Source organism: Ranitomeya variabilis, chromosome 4 (assembly GCF_051348905.1).
Source record: "Ranitomeya variabilis isolate aRanVar5 chromosome 4, aRanVar5.hap1, whole genome shotgun sequence".
Classification (NCBI taxonomy): Eukaryota; Metazoa; Chordata; class Amphibia; order Anura; family Dendrobatidae; genus Ranitomeya; species Ranitomeya variabilis.
Genome location: NC_135235.1, coordinates 201,430,460 through 201,450,642, shown reverse-complemented (window position 1 = coordinate 201,450,642; position 20,183 = coordinate 201,430,460). Strand labels below are relative to the sequence as shown.

General features: G+C 43.5%; 2 protein-coding genes across 3 annotated transcripts in view; one reads left to right on the top strand and one right to left on the bottom strand.

Moving 5' to 3' along the window:
* The window catches only part of LOC143768599 (prolactin-like), a 34,914-nt gene extending 16,174 nt beyond the window's left edge, over positions 1 to 18,740 (bottom strand). The window contains exon 1 of the mRNA XM_077257235.1: positions 18,637 to 18,740. The gene's annotated coding sequence lies outside the window, so the exon portion shown is untranslated. The remainder of the gene's footprint in view (positions 1 to 18,636) is intronic.
* On the top strand, positions 1,965 to 9,974 carry LOC143768598 (protein kinase C delta type-like). Of its 2 annotated transcripts, XR_013213961.1 has the most exons (6): positions 1,965 to 2,472; positions 7,110 to 7,363; positions 7,520 to 7,582; positions 7,751 to 8,304; positions 8,426 to 8,469; positions 8,629 to 9,974. XR_013213961.1 is itself a non-coding variant. In XM_077257234.1 (4 exons), exons 2-4 carry the CDS (start codon positions 7,194 to 7,196, stop codon positions 8,106 to 8,108), a joined length of 591 nt encoding a protein of 196 aa, XP_077113349.1. In that variant the 5' UTR covers positions 1,965 to 2,472; positions 7,110 to 7,193; the 3' UTR covers positions 8,109 to 9,974. The 2 variants fall into 2 exon arrangements, 1 of the variants encoding a protein (XP_077113349.1); XM_077257234.1 differs by having other exon boundaries at positions 7,751 to 9,974.
* Positions 18,741 to 20,183: the final 1,443 nt, after the last annotated feature.

Here is a 20,183-nt window from a genome sequence, read left to right as displayed (position 1 = left end):
AGTGTATTATGGTAGTGAATAAAACCTTGCCTATCTCTCCCTAATCCCACAGTCTGTTCCTAAAGGTACCTTCACACGAAGCGACGCTGCAGCGATAGCGACAACGATGCCGATCGCTGCAGCGTCGCTGTTTGATCGCTGGAGAGCTGTCACACAGACCGCTCTCCAGCGACCAACGATGCCGAGGTCCCCGGGTAACCAGGGTAAACATCGGGTTGCTAAGCGCAGGGCCGCGCTTAGTAACCCGATGTTTACCCTGGTTACCAGCGTAAAAGTAAAAAAAACAAACAGTACATGCTCACCTGCGCGTCCCCCAGCGTCTGCTTCCTGACACTGACTGAGCTCCGGCCCTAACAGCACAGCGGTGACGTCACCGCTGTGCTTTCACTTTCACTTTAGGGCCGGCGCTCAGTGTCAGGAAGCAGACGCTGGGGGACGCGCAGGTGAGCATGTACTGTTTGTTTTTTTTACTTTTACGCTGGTAACCAGGGTAAACATCGGGTTACTAAGCGCGGCCCTGCGCTTGGTAACCCGATGTTTACCCTGGTTACCAGTGTAAAACATTGCTGGTATCGTTGCTTTTGCTTTCAAACACAACGATACACAGCGATCGGACGACCAAATAAAGTTCTGGACTTTATTCAGCGACCAGCGACATCACAGCAGGATCCTGATCGCTGCTGCGTGTCAAACGAAACGATATCGCTAGCCAGGACGCTGCAACGTCACGGATCGCTAGCGATGTCGTTTCGTGTGAAGGTACCTTTAACTATACAACACAATGAGAACTAGCATAGATCTGCAGCATGTACTTGCAATGATGATTGATAACACGCCGCTTGTCTTTCACTCTCCCTCATATTAAATCTCTCCCTTCGCTATCTCCACTTAACAAAGAACTAATCTTCACCCTCATGAGCTCTTAAAAGAGCTTTTTGGAATCACAAACTCTCCCTATACGCTGCTTTCACTCTCCCTACTCTCACACTACGCTCTCACTACGCTGTTTCCGGCTGCAATGTGCACAAGATTATGCCGGCATGGATTAAATATCCCCTATGATGCTGTAAGGCCAGCCAATCACAGTAATGCCACACCAAAGATGGCGCTGGCATCACTGTGATTGGCAAGAAAGCCCAGCATGTTCATTGGCTGCAAATAAAGCACCAAACATGCTTGGCCGGTCACTCGAATATACCAAGGCAAATAGCAAATTACTCGCCGAGTAAGGAATAGTGCTGAATGTATTCGCTCATCACTAAACATTATCCATTGACCTCCATTTCTAAGTCATATGCCAGGATTTAAGGTGCTACCATGTTCACCAAATTAGACAAAGCCATCCAAGAAATAAAATCATTTTTTTCCCAATGCTCCTGTCCCACACCATCAGGAGGATGCTTTATTTAAAAGTGGATGCCTCTGATTTACCTGCTGCTTCATGAATCCACCATACCAGGTGAACCTCTACACTCTCGTAATCATGTGATGTGATGGCTGCAAGGCTGTATGTGGAAGCCTGTGCAGCCGCCCTTGAAGTCACGTGAGGCTTCTCTTGCTTGGTAGTGGGCATTTTTTGGCATTTCAGTTGACTTAAATCACAGATTGTTCAAATTCGCTGGTTGCAGAGAATTTGTTCAATTTTGATGCCAATTAAATTGGCATCAAATTGATTTGCTAATCTCTAGTAACTGTGAGACATGAGAAATAGTATTATAGCACAAAAGATAAAAGTAATGATTTTTCAAATATATGGAAATCCTAAAATTACATTAGTAATGGGAAGAGCTGGCATTTTATAGTATGTTGTGTTTTTTATGTATTCTTTACATATGATTACGTCTCTGTGCATGTGGATAAAAAGAATGTATTCTGAAATTTAATAACAGCACTGTAAGCCGCCATGAAGTTCTCTGCCGTTCCTCTGGATTCTAAACTGTCACCCATGATGCCCACATCACAGTGTATAGGGCAGAGCAGGGCCAGGAGCCGCTGCCTGTCAGGAGCCACCTGAGGGTTCCGTCACCTTTGACCTCTGGTCACCTGCACACGACCAACTGCCGTTTACTTTCAACTGTCGGCTGAAGTGATTGGACCAAGGTCTACAGGCGGGAAGAGAATACTGAGAATGGCGACTACTGGACGAGGAGAAGAGAGCGAGAAGAGGAGCGAGGAGAATAGGAAGAGAGAGGAGAAGAGGAAGAGAGAAGAGGAGAGTGATACCACTGATGGATTCAGGAAGAAGAGAAGAGAGGAGAAGAGGAGAAGAAAGAGAAGAGGAAGAGAGAAGAGGTGAGTATTACCACTGCTGGTTTCAGAAAGAAGAGGAGAGAGGCCGACGACAATGGATTGGAGGAAGGAGAGCCAACACCTGGATGCAGCAGAGACACCGGAACATCCAGCCCCTACGCCAGGCTTGACATGACCAACTTTGCCTTCCATAAAGTCTTGGGTAGAGGCAGTTTTGGAAAAGTAAGTTTTTATATATTTTTCTATATCAACCAGTCTTTGTCAGTGCATCTCCATCCGTTGTCTTCTGTAGGGAGATATTCATTGAAGTGTTCTTCTACGGGATGACTGAAAAACATCCCGATGCTCCCCAGCCCCCCTAGATTATTTCACATATTGGGTCATCTCATCACCATAGTTAGGTTCATCTGATCCATCAAAGAGCTTATCTCTGGGATTTGGGGAGTTGGGGTGTCATACTTTATTTCCATGTACTAGTCTATATATACTGCTACTGCAACATTTTAAGTTTCTCTGATTTTTCTCTTTATAGGTATATTTTTGTGTAAAATGTAAATAGTTATTTTATTCTATAAACTTCTGACAACATGCCTCCAAGGTTCCAAGCAATACATTTTTTATTTTTTTCTGACAAAAATGGTAAAAATTTTAAAAAATACAGTGCTTTTAGATCACAATTAATACAAAGCAAACAAGTTCATAATCATTTAGAAACAACAATACTAATGTTTTAACTCAGGAAGAGTTCAGAAATCAATATTTTGTGGAATAGCCCTGATTTTTAAACACAGCTTTCATGCCTCTTGCATGCTTTCCTCCAGTCTTTTACACTGCTTCTGGCACAAAAATATATGGAGGAGGGCTGTATTATATTCTATGGGGGAGTGCTGTATTATATTTTATGGTGGGCTGCATTATATTCTATGGGGAGAGCTGTATTATATTTTATGGGGGGCTGTATTATATTCTATGGGGTGCTGTATAAGATTCTATGGGGGGCTGTATTATATTCTATGGGGGAGGGATGTATTATATTCTATGGGGGAGGGCTGTATTATATTCTATTGCGGAGGGCTGTATTATGTTCTATGGGGGAAGGCTGTATTATATTCTATGGGGGCTGTGTTATATTCTATGTGGGAGAGCTGTGTTATATTTTATGGGGAGGGCTTTATTATATTCTATTGCTGAGGGCTGTATTATATTCTATGAGGGGCTGTATTACATTCTATGGGGGAGGGCTGTATTAGATTCTATGGCGGAGGGCTGTATTATATTCTATGGGGAAGGCTGTATTAGATTCTATGGGGAGGGCTGTGTTATATTCTATGGGGGAGGGCTGTATTATATTCTATGGGGAGGGGGCTGTATTATATTCTATGGGGGAGGGCTGTATTATCTTCTATGGGGGGCTGTATTATATTTTTTTGGGGAGGGCTGTATTAGATTATATGGGCAGGGTTTTATTATATTCTATGTGAGAGGGCTGTATTATATTCTATAGGGGGCTGTATTAAATTCAATGGGGGCTGTATTATATTCTATGGGGAGGGCTGTATTATATTCTATGGAAAGGGCTGTATTATATTCTAATGTGGAGGGCTGTATTATATTCTATGGGAGAGGGCTGTATTATATTCTATGGGGGGCTGTATTATATTCTATGGGGGAGAGCTATATTATATTCTGTGGGGAGGGCTGTATATTCTATGGGAGGCTGTATTATATTATATGGGGAGGGCGGTATTATATTCTTTGGGGGGCTGTATTATAATCTATGGGGGAGGGCTGAATTAGATTCTATGGGGGAGGGCTGCATTATATTCTATGGGAGAGAGCTGTATTATATTCTATGGGGGACTGTATTATATTCAATGGGGGCTGTATTATATTCTATGGGGAGGCTTTATTATATTCTATGGAGGTGCTGTATTATATTCTATGGGGAGGGCTGTATTATATTATATTGGGAGGGCTGTATTATATTCTAATGGAGAGGGCTGTATTCTATGGGAGAGGGCTGTATTATATTCTATGGGGGGCTGCATTATATTCCATGGGAGGGCTGTATTATATTCTATGGGGAGGGCTGTATTATATTCTATGGAGGGCTGTATTATATTCTATGGGGGAGGGCTGTATTATATTCTATGGGGGGCTGTATTATATTCTATGGGGGAGGGCTATATTATATTCTATGGGGGAGGGCTGAGTTATATTCTATGGGGAGAGCTGTATTATATTCTATTGGGGGCTATATTGTATTCTATGGGGGAGGGCTATATTATATTCTATTGGGGAAGAGGCTGTATTATATTCTATGGGGGAAGGGGCTGTATTATATTCTATGGGGTATTATATTCTATGGGGGCCTACATTATATTCTATGGGGGCTGTATTATATTCTATGGGGGGACTGTATTATATTCTATGGGGAGGATTGCATCATACTCTTTGATGGGGTACATTATATTCTATGGGGAGGTGGGCTGTATTATATTCCCTGGGAGCTACATTATATTCTATATGGGACTGTATTATATTCTATGGGGGGCTGTATTATATTCTATGGGGAGGTTGGCTGTATTATATTCTCTGGGGGCTACATTATATTCTATGAGGGGCTGTATTATATTCTCTGGGGGGGCTACATTATATTCTATGGGGGCCTGTATTATATTATATGAGGGAGGATTGCATCATACTCTTTGATGGGGCTACATTATATTCTATGGGAAGGTGGGCTGTATTATATTATTTGGGGGGCTATATTATAGTCTATGGGGGCTGTATTATATTTTATGAGGAGGATTGCATCATACTATTTTATGTGGCTACATTATATTCTATGGGGAGGTGGGTTGTATTATATTCTATGAGGGCTACATTATATTCTATGTATTACATTTATTCTATATATTAAATTTATTATATTCTATGAGGGGTGATTCCATCATACTCTGATGGGGCTACATTGTATTTTATGGGGGACTGCATTATATTATATGGGGCTAGATTACATTGTATGGGGGATTCATTATACTCTATGAGGGGGCTACATTATATTCTATGGGGGGCCTTACTACACTTTATGAGGAGGGCTACATTTTATTCTATTGAGGGGCTACATTATATTCTATGGGGGGCTGCATTATATTCTATGAGGGGGCTACCATATATTCTATGGAGTGGCTGCATTATACTATATGAGGGGGCTGCATTATATTCCATTGGGGGCTACATTATATTGTATGGCGGGGCTGCATTATACTCAGGGGGCAACATTATATTCTGTGAGGTGGCTGCATTATACTCTGTGTGGGTGGCAGCATTATGCTGTATGTGGGCTGCATTATACTGTATCGAGGACTATGAAGAATACATTATACTATATGAAGAACTATGGGGTGCATTATACTATGGGAAGTGAATTATACTACATGGATGACTATGGTGGTGCATTATACTATATGGAGCACTACAAGGAGTGTATTATACTGTATGGAGGACTGAGGAGTGTATTTTAATATATGGAGGAGTGTATTATACTATATGGAGCACTATGAGGAGTGCATTATACTATATGGAGGACTAAGCAGTGTATTTTAACATATGGAGGACACTAAGGAGTGTATTATACTATATGGAGGACTATGAGGAGTGTATTATACTATATGGAGGACTGAGGAGTGTATTATACTATATGGAGGACTATGAGGAATGTATTATACCATATGGAGGACTGAGGAGTATATTTTAATATATGGAGGACTACGAGGAGTGTATTATACTATATGGAGGACTATGGGTAGTGTATAATACTATATGGAGGACTGAGGAGTGTATTTTAATATATGGAGGACTATACGGAGTGTATTATACTATATAGAGGACTATGGGGAGTGTATTATACTATATGGAGGACTATGAGGCACATTATATTATATGGAGGACTATAGGGTGTGCATTTTACAATATGGATGACTGTGGTGCACATTATGCTATGTGGAGGACTGTGGTGCACATTATACTGTGTGGAGGACTATGGGGTGTATTATACTAAACAAGCAAAATGCTGCATATTCATCAAGTGATTGAATTGTTTATGCGGGAACAAAAATCATTGTTCACAGCAGCACATCGCCAGTGTAAACTGTAGATATGCTGCTGATAGCATGATACTGTATTGGGACAGATAGATCTAATTGTTATTGTTCTGTTCCCATTCTTTCTCAGTTAATGTAAAGAGGCCGGGAAACAAGCGAACGACTTCAATATTGTCAATCACACTCGTTTAGCGGCTTGAACTCAGCGCATGTAAACACAACAGAAATGATTCTGTGTGATGTGCAATATGGCAGCATTTGGTGCCCCATTTTAAACTTTTGCCTAGGGCCCCACTTTGCCTAAAACCGGCCCTGTCCTCTTGATTACATTCCAGAGGTTTTTAATGAGGTTCAGGTCTGGAGTTTGGGCTGGCCATGGCAGGGTTTTGATGTTGTGGTCTCTTAATTTTTGCCAGAGCGGTACGTTGACCTCTATGTTTCAGTAAACTTTAAATTGGCAGCACATTCAAATAAGACCAATTCTGTATTCCAACCAGCTCTAAATGCCATCCAGTGTTTGTCCTATTTATTTCCATATGGTGATAATGGAATACCCCTTTAAGGCCTCTCCATAGAGCATACGTGGAGGAGACAGTGCATCACGCCAATACCTTTGCATTGCTCTGCTATAAAGTCCAGGATGCCAGCAGACTCACAAACCACTCAGTCCACCCGTATCTTGTGCAGTAGATGAACCAGCTGTTTTCCACCTCCCATACACATTTTCCAACCATAGTCTATTCCTTTCTTCAGGTGGTCCTGACATCAGTCCCCAGCCAAAACATCTGTATGGCTGTGAAGATGATCAAGAAAAAGGAGGTTAATTAGAACATCATTATGAGAGAGCGGCGGATACTCCTGGAAGCCCGAGACTGCCCATTCCTATGTCACCTGTATGCCGCACACCAGTCTCGGAAGCGCGCGTATTTCATCATGGAATATCTGTCTGGCGGCAGCCTCGAGGCATTGATTGAGACGTATGGCTGCCTGAACATCAACAATGTAAGGTGAGAAAGAGGAAGATATACCAAAAAGTGAGGAGAGGGGTGGAAATAAAAGCTTAAGTTGGGATGGAGCTGGGAAAGGACTGGCAGGGAATGTGGCTCAGGCAGGAAGGAGGTTCCAGCGATGACATTGATTCTACACTATGTTCTCTCCATCAGATTCTACACAGCAGAGATTGTATGTGGCCTCCAGTTCCTCCACGGACCCAACATCGTCCACCGGTAAGCAGAACTCTCCTCCTTCTCTCTGTCCCCTTTATGTGCTAGTAATATTGCCCCCAACTTTCCTGGTCTCCTGTCTCTCTATTTCCCCTAATATTGTAATGACATATTTTCTATCTCCTGTATCACTCGGCAGATTTCTTACTCTGATGTTTTTTTTCATTGCAGAGATATTAAGCCGGATAACATCATGTTGGATGCCGATGGCCACATCCGTATCATCGACCTTGGGCTTGCCCAAGATGGCGTCACCTCCTCCAATAACATCTCTGGAGTGATGGGCACTTTCCATTTCATGGCCCCAGAGGTGCTTCGCAAAAGAGGGTATGGTACAGCAGTGGATTGGTGGAGCCTGGGGATTGTGGTGTCCGAGATGGCAACTGGGCACTCCCCATTTTACACCTGCTCCGTCAGCAAAATTTCTTACAGAGCTATTACCAAAGGAGAGCCTGAAATTCCATCTTGGCTTGATGCTGACATGCAAGATCTTATCAAGAAGCTGCTGTGCAAAACTCCTCAGAAGTGACTGGGTGTGAGCGGGAACATCCGAGAGCATCCATTCTTACCACCATCGGCTGGGAGGATCTGGAGGAAAGGAGAGCACAGCCGCCATTCATATCATTCAGGCCAGTTCTGGAGAAACATCTTATGCAGTGGCCGGAGGAAAAGAAAGCCCTTAACCCCATAGCCGGCTTCAATTACGTGTCACCAAGCTGGGCCCGGTAAGATCATCTTTCTCTGAGGATAAATCCCATCAAAAGTCCTTCTCACCTTGTGGCCATTATCACCGTCCTTGTCTTCTCCCAGTGTTTCTGCCAATGACCATGTCTCTGTTATTCTTAGGTGGATGAGAAGATCTGGGCTGTGAAACCATCCAAGACCATCTTGTGGGTGACTGCTGTATACACAGGACACTGATCATTATATCAGTACCTCAGATCTGATGTTTCATAGGGGAATGGTTCATTATGATGGCCATTCCTCTATGATAACAGAAGATCCAGTAGATAGAAGTTGTTGAAATGTCTTCCTTTTATGTCTTCCAGGATGAACCTGTGCCAACTGCCCTGAACTTTGTGCCTCCTGATCCGTACCTGAGATCTCTGCTGCTGTTTGTCACCTCGGCTGCCCTAGAACATCATGTCTCTCCATAATATCTTCATGTCGGACCACTGCCATCGTGTCGCTGCACCAGGCCCTTTACTCTGCATCATCCAATCCGGCGCTGGTTCTTCACATCACTCCGGCCCAAAGATCTTCTGTGCCATCGGAAGCGGCCTGTGCTTAGTGTCCATCTTGTGAGTTCAGGAATAATAGTCTAATATGGGCCATTATCCCTGAACTCACCTCAGCACAGGCCAGGTAAGTATTTCACCCATCACAGCCACGTCACCCACACCACATGATAGGTATAGGCCAACACTACATGATAGGTATAGGTCCACACTACATGATAGGTATAGGCACACACACATAGACTGTAGATAGAGATTTCGTCTTTTGATCCTGGGATTTAATCTGATCGCCATATTTGGGGTCAGGAAGGAATTTTCCCCCCTAATATGAGGACAATTGGCTCATTCCTCATGGGGGTTTTTGCCTTCCTCTGGATCTACATTGCCTTAAATAGGTTTAGTACAATATGTCGATAATTAAATTCACACATAAGTAGTGCAAAAAAGTTTTAAAAATGTTAAAAAGTATTTTCAAAAAGTTTATTTTTACATAAAAGCATTTTTATTCTAAATATATAACAGATTAATAAAATATTTGAAAAAAATCTCACTTCCATTATACATAGGGAGGTACGAGCCTTTGATCCTGGGATTTAATCTGATCGCCACATTTGGGGTCAGGAAGGAATTTTCCCCCCTGATATGAGGATAATTGGCTGATTCCTCACAGGGGGTTTTCGCCTTCCTCTGGATCAACACGGCCCATAGATAGGTTTAGTAAAATAGAATAAATAAGTAGTTTCTTATGTTTATAATAATAAAATATATAATATATGTAAAATAATAATATAATATTTTGGATTTACAATAATTTAATTGACACAAATATAAACATAAATTAGTCAAAGAATAGAAATTACTTTTATATTTTTATATAATAAACATTCATATAATAATAATATAATAATTTTATATAATATATATTTTTAAGTTATACGTAGGTATGACATATTAGCTATGAGCCTTTGATCCTGAGATTTAATCTGATCGCCATATTTGGGGTCAGGAAGGAATTTTCCCTCCTGATATGAGGATAATTGGCCGATTCCTCACAGGGGGTTTTCGCCTTCCTCTGGATCAACACGGCCCATATATAGGATTATTGTAGTAGATTAATAATTTACACATCTACATATTAATAAAATATATAATTTATAACCCCGTCTATAAATAAAATCTCTTTTCCCCTACATCGTTGTTTTTGTCCTTATTTCATCCGACGTCCATGTAGTGAATGTGGGTTTAGCCCCTGACTCTTATTCTCCAGCACTATGGACCTTGATGGGGTCGTCCAGTCTCATGTAAGGTTTCTCCATATGGGTCAGAGGTAAAGCCCCAATGTGCTGTGAATAAAGACCAAATTGATCCCTTCTACACAAACCTCCTGCAGTAAGTGAGTACCCGACAGCAAACGCTGGAATTCCCTACAGCACCTCCAAAGGAGAAATTAGGTATTACACATTGTCCTCTGTAATCACGGAAACCATGGAAGTGTTGGGACCTCCAGAGCAGAGAATGCTGTTTATTGGTCGTCTGCATTCTGACTAATGGATGAGAATACAGAACGGGTCCCTTCTGTTGCTTCAGATTCCGATAAATGGCAATTCGATATTGGGTTTTCTAAGCTGGTCAAGAATAGAGTTGAGTGACTTTTACTTTTTTTGGATCTATTCGGGTTTCGCGAAACCCGGCTTTGTCAAAAGTCGGGTCGGGTGAAATCGGCCGATTATTGCGAAAAGTCGGGGGCCGACTGAAACACGAAACCCAATGCAAGTCAATGGGGAATCAAAGTCGGCAGTGAGTGGAGGACAGGAAAACACCTACAGTGCCCATTTTAATGCTAAAAACATCAATTCTTATTACTGAAGCTTGTCAATCTTAATTTACTTTATAATAATAGTTAGGCATTGAAAACTGGGGGTCATTTGGCTAAAGTTGTGGGGTGGGTAGGGCTGGCTCAAGATTTTCGAGGGCCCAGGAAACGCGGAATACGTCACGGCAGTGGAGCACGGAGAGGTAAGTATTTCAACTTTGCCAGTGCTGTGATCCTGAGCAAGCAGGGGGGGCCCACTCGTGGCATTGGCACAGGGCCCCTCATAGTACGGCGGTGTGTTTGACGGCGGGTGGCGCCTCCCACCAGAAGAGACACTTTTGCGTACTATGAGGGGCCCTGTGCCAGTGACGTCGCAAACGAGTATGCCCCCCCACCTGATGAAGGAACCTGCACTTTCATCTGCACCTTCCTCTTTGTCCCCATGTAAGGTGGTATAATATGCGGGAAGGGGAACCTGACTTTCAGCAGTGTCAGATTCTGGCTGTGTAGAGTGCAAGGGGAATGTAGTGGTCTGGGTCAATGTACCAGCAGACTCATCTAGCAGTGGCTGGGCAATGGGCAGGATGAGGAGGAAACACAGATATAGGCCCAAATAATAAAGTGGGCTAAATGCAGTTCAAATGTGGTAACAGGACTAAACAGGCGGCATTGTGTTATGACCCCAATGGTGAGGGTCTCAGAGGAACAAGTAAGTCTGCGAAGTACAAAAATCCAGCTCATAGGGCAGTGGTAACTGGGTTGACCATATATCTACTCCTAACGCCAACACTAGAAGTAGCCGGGGAACATGCCTACGTTGGTCGCTAGATGTCTCGCGCCAGCCGGAGGACTAACTACCCCTAGAAGAGGAAAACAAAGACCTCTCTTGCCTCCAGAGAATAGACCCCAAAAGTTGGATACAAGCCCCCCACAAATAATAACGGTGAGGTAAGAGGAAATGACAAACACAGAGATGAACTAGGTTTAGCAAAGAGAGGCCCACTTACTAATAGCAGAATGTAGTAAGATAACTTATATGGTCAACAAAAACCCTATCAAAAATCCACACTGGAAATTCAAGAACCCCCGAACCGTCTAACGGCCCGGGGGGAGAACTCCAGCCTCCCTAGAGCTTCCAGCAAGGTTAGGATACAGATTATGTACAAGCTGGACAAAAATGCAAACAAAAACAAATAGCAAAAAGCAAGAAAGCAGACTTAGCTTAATCTAGCAGGAACCAGGATCAGTAGACAAGAGCACAACAGATTAGCTCTGATTACAACGTTGCCAGGCATTGAACTGAAGGTCCAGGGAGCTTATATAGCAACACCCCTGACCTAACGACCCAGGTGAGCATACAAGGGATGGCAGACATTCCCAGAGTCAAATCACTAGTAACCACTAGAGGGAGCCAAAAAGGTAAATTCACAACAGCATTGCTTTGTTCAGTGGAGGACAACTGTAATGAGTGGCAGACACAGTTAGTAGGCCCAAATAATAAAGTGGGCTAAATGCAGTTCAAAATTGGTAGCAGGACTAAACAGGCGGCATTGCTTTGTTCAGTGGATGACAACTGTAATGAGCGGCAGACACAGTTAGTAGGCCCAAATAATGAAGTGGGCTAAATGTCTGCCAAAAAATTGTTCATAAATAAACAGGTGGCATAGCTAGGTACAGGGGTGGGCTCCTCTGCTGAGTAGCAAACAGTGGTAGTAGGCGCAAAGTATTAACTGGTCTAAATGGAGGCCAGGGCCCCTGTATATTTTAACTATCATCTATCATTTCAACAATTTGTATTGGCAGTGCCATTGAAGGATTTAACAGCACAGACTACATAGTGGTGGAGCAGGGAAAGGTAAGTATTGCAAGTGGTAGAGCACTGTTCGAGCTGGGGGGAACACTCTCTCGTGGGCGGCGGTACTGGCACAGGGCCCCTCATATTACGATGGTGTGTCTGACGTTGGTTGTGCACCACCACCGTCAGAGACACTTCATTGTACTATGAGGGACCCTGTGCCAGTGCCGTCGCCCAAGAGTGGGCACACCCACCTGTCCAGGCAAATGGCACTCGCATGGGTGCTTGCGCCAGGTGGTGACCACGGCCCTGTGGGGGGAGTCAGCCCATTTAGGGAGGTATAAAAATGGCCTATGGTGGACATTTAGCAGCTGCAAATGGAGGAATTGGAGAAGTCAGTAAGAGGGGGCTAAAAGCAAGACATTTTTCAGGCAAGCTACGTGTCAGCAGGGGAATGTGGGGCCAAATAATTTGAAATCCATGATTGGTTCATTTTAATGAAGGTTAGATCATCAACAGTTCAGGTAGCCAGACGTGTCCTTTTTTCGGTCAGTATTGAACTAGCAGCACTGAAGACTCTTTCTGATAGCACACTAGCAGCTGGGCAAGCGAGCTCCTGTAATGCATATTCTGCCAATTTAGGCCATTTATTTTAGATGCCCAGTAATCAAAGGGGAATGACCTGTGAGGGAGAACATCGATAAGGGAGGAAAAGTAGTTTGTAACCATACTGGACAAATGCTGTCTCCTGTCACTTTGAATTGATGCAGCAGTACTTGTCGTGTCAGCGGTCATTGCGAAATCACTCCACAACCTGGTCATAAAACCCCTCTGTCCAACGCCACTTCGGATTTTTGCACTTCTAACACTTCTGCCATGTTGCCCCCTACGGCTCGTGTGAGAACCAACACCGCCGCTGTGTGCTGGGAATGCCTGAACCAAACGGTCTACAAGAGTTGCTTGTTTCGTAGCCAATATTTGCTCAAGGTTCTCATGTGGCATGATATTTTGTAATTTTCCTTTATATCGTGGATCCAGGAGGCAGGCCAATCAGTAATCGTCATCGGTCATCATTTTGATAATGCGGGGGTCCCTTTTTAGGCTACGCAAGGCATACTCAGCCATGTGGGCCAATGTTCCAGGTGTCAATTCACTGCTTGTGCTGGGTTGAGGAGCACTTTCTTGCAAATCAACATCACTTGTGTCCCGCAAAAACCCTGTACCTGACCTTGCAACACCACCAGTTTCTATTGCCCCCTGAGAAGCATCCTCCCATAAATATTCATCCCCATCATCCTCCTCCTCTTCTTCCGCCACCTCATCCAAGAGAGTTCCCTGGGCAGACAATGGCTGACTGTCATCAAGGCTTCCCTCCTCCTCGGCTGCAGACGCCTACTCCTTAATGTGCGTCAAACTTTTCATCAGCAGACGCATTAGTGGGATGCTTATGATGGCGTGTACATTCCTCAAAACACTGAAGGACTTGACAGAGGTCTTGTGCTTCGACCACTGCACACCAGACAACTCCATGTCTGCCATCCTAGTGCCTGCCTGTGTATGTATATCCTCCCACAAATTAATTACAGCACGCCTCTGTTTGCACAGCCTCTGAACCATGTGCAGTGTGGAGTTCCACCTTGTTGCAACATCGATTATTAGGCGGTGCTGGGGAAGATTCAGCGATCGCTGATGGTTCAGCATAGGGCTGGAGTGTACGGGCGACCGGCGGATGTGCGAGCAAAGTCTTCGCACCTTCAGGAGCAGGGCTGTTAACCCCGGATAATTTTTCAGGAAGCACTGCACCACCAGGTTCAAGGTGTGAGCCAGGCAAGGAAAAAGGAGTCCGAAACGCGCGTCGGGGCAGATGCACGCAGCCCGGTGACACAGCAGCCAAGACGCAATTCATGTATGGGTAATTATATCTTTCCAGCGTGTATAGGCCCAATGGGGTCATGATGTTTATGAGATAGGTTAATGTGATCATAAAATGGGATGGCATACTGGACAATAATTATGAGTTGATAATCACAATATGTACTCTTTCAGTATTGCCTTCCATTAATACCCAATATGGGAGCTGGCTATGTGTCGCGGGGCACTGTGCGTCAACACTAGTGATGGTGTGATATATGTTAGTTGTTCCATTTCTTTGAATATTGGTAGTATGCTCTTATATGTATCTATTTAATAAAATTGTGGTTTTATACTGATATCATTGCCTCTTTGATCATCATTTGTTCTTGTGTTCTACATAGCGTGGTACTGCGTAGGCCATCAGGTCTTTGAAAGCTTCGCTTTCAACCAACGGGTAGGGCATCATCTCTAACGAGATTAGTATAGCAATGTGGGCGTTCAAACCCTGTGTACGCGGATGAGAGGATGAGTACTTTCTTTTCCTAACGAGAGTCTCTTGTAGGGTGAGCTGGACTGGAGAGCTGCATATGGTGGAACTAGCGGTGGTGGTGGTGGACATGGCGGATTGAGAGAGGGTTGGTAATTGTATTCTTGATGTTGGCCTACATACAGTGTTTCCTACCAATAACCTTGGGATTCCCTGACTGCTTTGGCCTTGCGACGATACCTCCGCATTTGCTGCTGGTGGTGTCCTAACCGGTGGGCTTACAGTGAGGGAAGCAATGTAGCGTTGCTGACTGCCTTCATTCTGAGCAGGTGCACCAACGGTACGGGACGTTTGGTAGTTAGTCCAGGCTTGCAAGTGCATGCTGGTTAAATGTCTAAGCATGCACGTTGTATTTAAATTTTGAAGATTCTTCCCTCTGCTAAAGGTCTTTCAGCATTTCTTACAGATAACTTTTGACTGATCATTCGGATCTTGGTTAAAAAATTGCCACACTACACTCTTCCTACTATGGAATACTTTTTCAGGCATTGCACGCTGTGCTACTTTCACCGGAGGGCCACGCTGTCCTAAAACTTTTTAACAATAAAAAGGACTGCTGCACACAAAAGTGTGGACAAATAAACAAGATAACTATGCAGAAAGGAGCAACAGGATTTTTGCTTTTAAAAAAGCAGTTGGTTTGCACAGCAGCGTGCAAACAGCGATGCAGCTATCAGGGAGCCTTATAAGGCAGCCTAATAAGCTACAGAGCTGATGCACAAAAATATACCCTCCACTGTCCCTGCAAAAAAAAGGTGGTGTTGGACAGTGGAAATCGCTACAGCACAAGCAGTTTGGGGGTTAATCTTTCCTCCCTAACTATATCCCTTCTTCTGATGAAGCTGCAGCAATCTCTCCCTATGCTACGATCGGCAGAAGTAAGATGGCGGTCGGCGTGCACGCCCCTTTATAGCCCCTGTGACGCCGCAGAAAGCAAGCCAATCACTGTCATGCCCTTCTCTAAGATGGTGGGGACCGAGACCTATGTCATCACGCTGCCCACACTCTGCGTCCTCCTTCATTGGCTGAAAAATGGCGCTGAAAGCGTCATACGAAACGCGACTTTGGCGCGCTGATCGCCGACCGCATGGCCGATCCCACACTAGGATCGGGTCGGGTTTCATGAAACCTGACTTTGCCGAAAGTCGGCGATTTTTGAATTTGTCCGAGCCGTTTCGCTCAACCCTAGTCAAGAACATTAAAAGTTCCAGCAAAACTTCAGTCACGGCTCAGTTACAGTGAAAGGAAGCTGCAACTTCGTCCCGGCACTGACCGACAGCCGACTCAGCAGTGCATCAGTACAGATGCGACTGTCAGTGTCAGGGCGCAGTTATAGCCGCCGCTGACTATGACTGAAAGCTGGAGGCTGTTGGGAGGAATAAAGGTACCGTCACACTAAGCAACGTCGCCAGCGATCTGTGACGTTGCAGCGTCCTAGGGAGCGATATCGCTGTATTTGACACGCAGCAGCGATCAGAATCCCGCTGTGAAATTGCTGGTCGCTGCTAGAAGGTCTGCACATTATTTGGTCGCTAGGTCGCCGTGTATCGCCGTGTTTGACAGCAAAAGCAACCATACCAGCGATATTTTACACTGGTAACCAGGGTAAACATCGGGTTACTAAGCGCAGGGCCGCGCTTAGTAACCCGATGTTTACCCTGGTTACCAGCGTAAAAGTTAAAAAAACAAACAGCACATACTCACCAGCGCGTCCCACAGCCTCTGCTTCCTGACACTGACTGAGCGCCGGCCCTAAACTGAAAGTGAAAGCACAGCGGTGACGTCACCGCTGTGCTGTTAGGGCCGGAGCTCAGTCAGTGTCAGGAAGCAGAGGCTGGGGGACGCGCTGGTGAGTATGTGCTGTTTGTTTTTTTAACTTTTACGCTGGTAACCAGGGTAAACATCGGGTTACTAAGCGCGGCCCTGCGCTTAGCAACCCGATGCTTACCCTGGTTACCCGGGGACCTCGGCATCGTTGGTCGCTGGAGAGCGGTCTGTGTGACAGCTCTCCAGCGACCAAACAGCGACGCTGCAGCGATCGGCATCGCTGTCGCTATCGCTGCAGCGTCGCTTAATGTGACGGTACCTTAACATGCATTTCCCCCCTGTAGCTGGGCTTTCAGTAAGGCGGCCGGGCAGCTTTAGAACACTATTAACATGCTGATTAACCCCAGTTCTGCAGGTCAATAATGTTTAAGGACATGACAGGTTTCCTTTAAAGTATAGAATGAAAACTGCCAGTGGCATAACTTCACCTGGGAGAACTCACCTGTGACTAAATGATTTTTTGGTGAGTTTTGTACACTGCAAATTTTAGAAAAAAATGCAAGTCACCTTTTTTACTTAATGGGGCAGAAATGGTGCAGAACATCTGCAATATCAAAAACTCACTAAAGCTCATTGTGGGAACGGAGCCTTATACCTATAAAAACAGAGGGTCCCATTCACCATTTTGCTTCATTTGTTAACTATTGTTAGCATGTGAACTCCTTTTACTAATCCTGTAAAATCTTCACCAAACTCTTTGCTGTACAGTCATAGGGCACAATTCAACATTGCACATTTTTTTTAAGTCACTTTTCTTTTTCATGTCTTTTGGTATTATTTGATTTTTTTTGCGCCAAATTTGCAATTGTCCCAAATCTTCTGGACCTAAAACATAATTCACCATTCATCATCAAAAATAAAAACATCTTAGAGAAAATGAGTGTATTCTGGAATTTAATGAATACAAAATATTAAAGTTATGCATTCCCTTTAAAGAGAATGGACACTAGTATTGGGAGGACCCATTTTCGGGACTCTGGTCCATTGGCCAGGTCAGTAGTCCACTGGATGGAAGGCTCACAAATCTCTTACCTTCCAGAATCCCCAGCACAGCTTTTGATTAGCCGGATTAGCACGACATCACTCCTCATTGATGATATCATGCCATATCACCTAATCAAAGATTGTGCTGGAGATCTGGGAAGGTAAGAGATTCATGAGCCTTTCATCCAGCAGACTATTGACCTTGGTCAATGGACCAGAGTCTTGCAAACTAATCCACCCAACTTTAATGGACACGTTTGACAATGGAAAAATGATTTATTGATAATCATATTAATAAAAACTTACAATAAAAAATGTGATGTTGTTTGAAGACATTTTCCAAATTCAATTTTGGCTGCAATTTTTTTTTTAATTTAAGTTTTCATTTTAGCCACTAGATGGCAGCCCGCCAGAAGAAAACCGCGAAATGTTCTGGCTCTCGGATCCTGAGCCAGCAATTCTGACATTGTTTTTTGAGGATTGTTTTTTACGATGTACAATGTATGATAAAAATGACCTTGCAATGTGATTCTCCTCATCGATACGATTACGGCGATGCCAAACATGTCCGTTTTTTAAAATTATTTTTTGTGGTAAAAAAAAATCATAAGTTTGAAAAAACATTTTTTACAGGGGTTTCCATTTTCTGAGACGTGTAACATTTTTGTTTTTCAGCCTATGGAGCTGTTTGGTGGCTTATTTTTTGCAAGGCAAGACTAGATTTGATACCATTTTGAGATAGATATGACGTTTTGTTATAGCAGTTTTTGGAATAAAAAATGTAACTTTGGCATTTTTTTTTCATTTAAGGTGTTTACCGATTGGGTCAATTATTTTAATATATTGATAGATCTGACTTTTCTTAATGCGGTAATACCACATATGTGTATTTATTATTATTATTATTATTATTATTATTAATAATTTTCATACTTTTAAAATTATTTTCATATTTTTAAAACTATTTTTTTAAACATTTTTGCTACACTTGTTGGTCACCTTAGGGGACTGTAACCTGCGATTGTCTGATCCCTTCTGCTATATACAGTGATGCCATAGCATTCCCGTATATAGTAAAAATCAGGGTCTCTATTGAAGCCCAGCTACAGACCCCCTGCTGTCATAGCAACCAATTGGCCACCCACGATCACTTCACGGGCGTGTCGATGGGTGCTTAGAATTGACAATTCTATCCATTAGCTGTGTTGAGACACTCCCTTTAACAGGGCACATGGATAAAGCAATATGGCAGAGATTTATGAAACTGGTCTTGGTTGCCTATAGCAACCAATCACAGCACAGCTTCCATCTCATATAGTGCTCTTATAAAATGAAAGCAGCTCTGTGATTGGTTGCTATGGGCAGCCAAGACTGTTGTTTGTGTTACCACCTTTAATTCTCCGCCATATTGCTTTATCTTTAATAATCGTGAGCTTGTTTCGCCATTACTTTGCCGTGTATACAGGCTGCCAATCACATGATGAATGAGCAAAACACTCATTCATCGGAAGAGATTATCTTTCACACAATTTTCAACGGTGTATCGTCCTGAGAACAATGGCAGCCTATACGCACTGAGCAATCAAGTGTAGATCGCTCAGTGCTCATCGTTTTATCTGGCCTAGCTGCTTACACAGGCATTGAAACGATCACCGATCAATAAAAGTTTACCGATCGGCGGTCACATCATGACGCCAGTTGGTCACAGACCGTATGGTTATAGAGACATGGACCGCACATCCAAAGTTAATAAAGCTATGCACCATTTGGCTTTTACATGGCCTTTATATCCCCACACAATGTGGTCTGTGGTCATATTTTAGCTGAGAGGAGCTCTGAAAAAAGACACAAATTCACCATCATAAATGGACTCACTGACAGACTCTCAGTTAGCCCAGTTAGATAGTACAACACAGACTCTCTAGAAGGCAATGGGCGCAAACTCTATAATTGCAAAAATGATTTTTAGCCCCATCACATGCATTTAAAGGGGTTTTCCCATGAACAAAGTATATTTTAAGTAATAGATCTTGGACTAATAATAATAATTTCCACAATTGGATGTGTTTAAGCAAAATGTTCCTGTGCTGAGATAATCTTATAAATGTCCCCTGCTGTGTACTGTGTAATGGCCGTGTCTGACCGTGCAGGAACATGGTCTGATCGTACCGCATCTCCTGGGCAGGGGACGGAGAAAAAGAGTATACAGACATTACAGCAGGGGATCGCAGCTGATGCTTTTTGTGAGGTAAAACATTTTGCTGCCTGTTTTTAAACAATATTTTACTTCAAAGAAAGAATCATTTATGATCTTGTACTGTAAATTCTGTATACTTTTTTTCTCCCTTCATGCCTAGGAGCTGTGGTATGATCAGACCATGTTCCTGTATGGTCAGACACGGCCATTACACAAAATAACATTTCTGTGAGGAAAATGTGATTTTATTATTTTCATGGCTCAATGTTATAAACCTCTGTGAAGCACCTGAGGGATCAATATGCTCACCGCACACCTAGATCAGTTCCCTGAGGGGTCTAATTTCCAA

Coding starts and splice junctions, on each gene's coding strand:
- LOC143768598 (XM_077257234.1), top strand. CDS start 7,194: ATGAGAGAGCGGCGGATACTCCTGGAAGCCCGAGACTGCCCATTCCTA. Junction 7,364..7,519: donor CTGAACATCAACAATGTAAG/GTGAGAAAGAGG, acceptor TCTCTCCATCAG/ATTCTACACAGCAGAGATTG. Junction 7,583..7,750: donor GGACCCAACATCGTCCACCG/GTAAGCAGAACT, acceptor TTTTCATTGCAG/AGATATTAAGCCGGATAACA.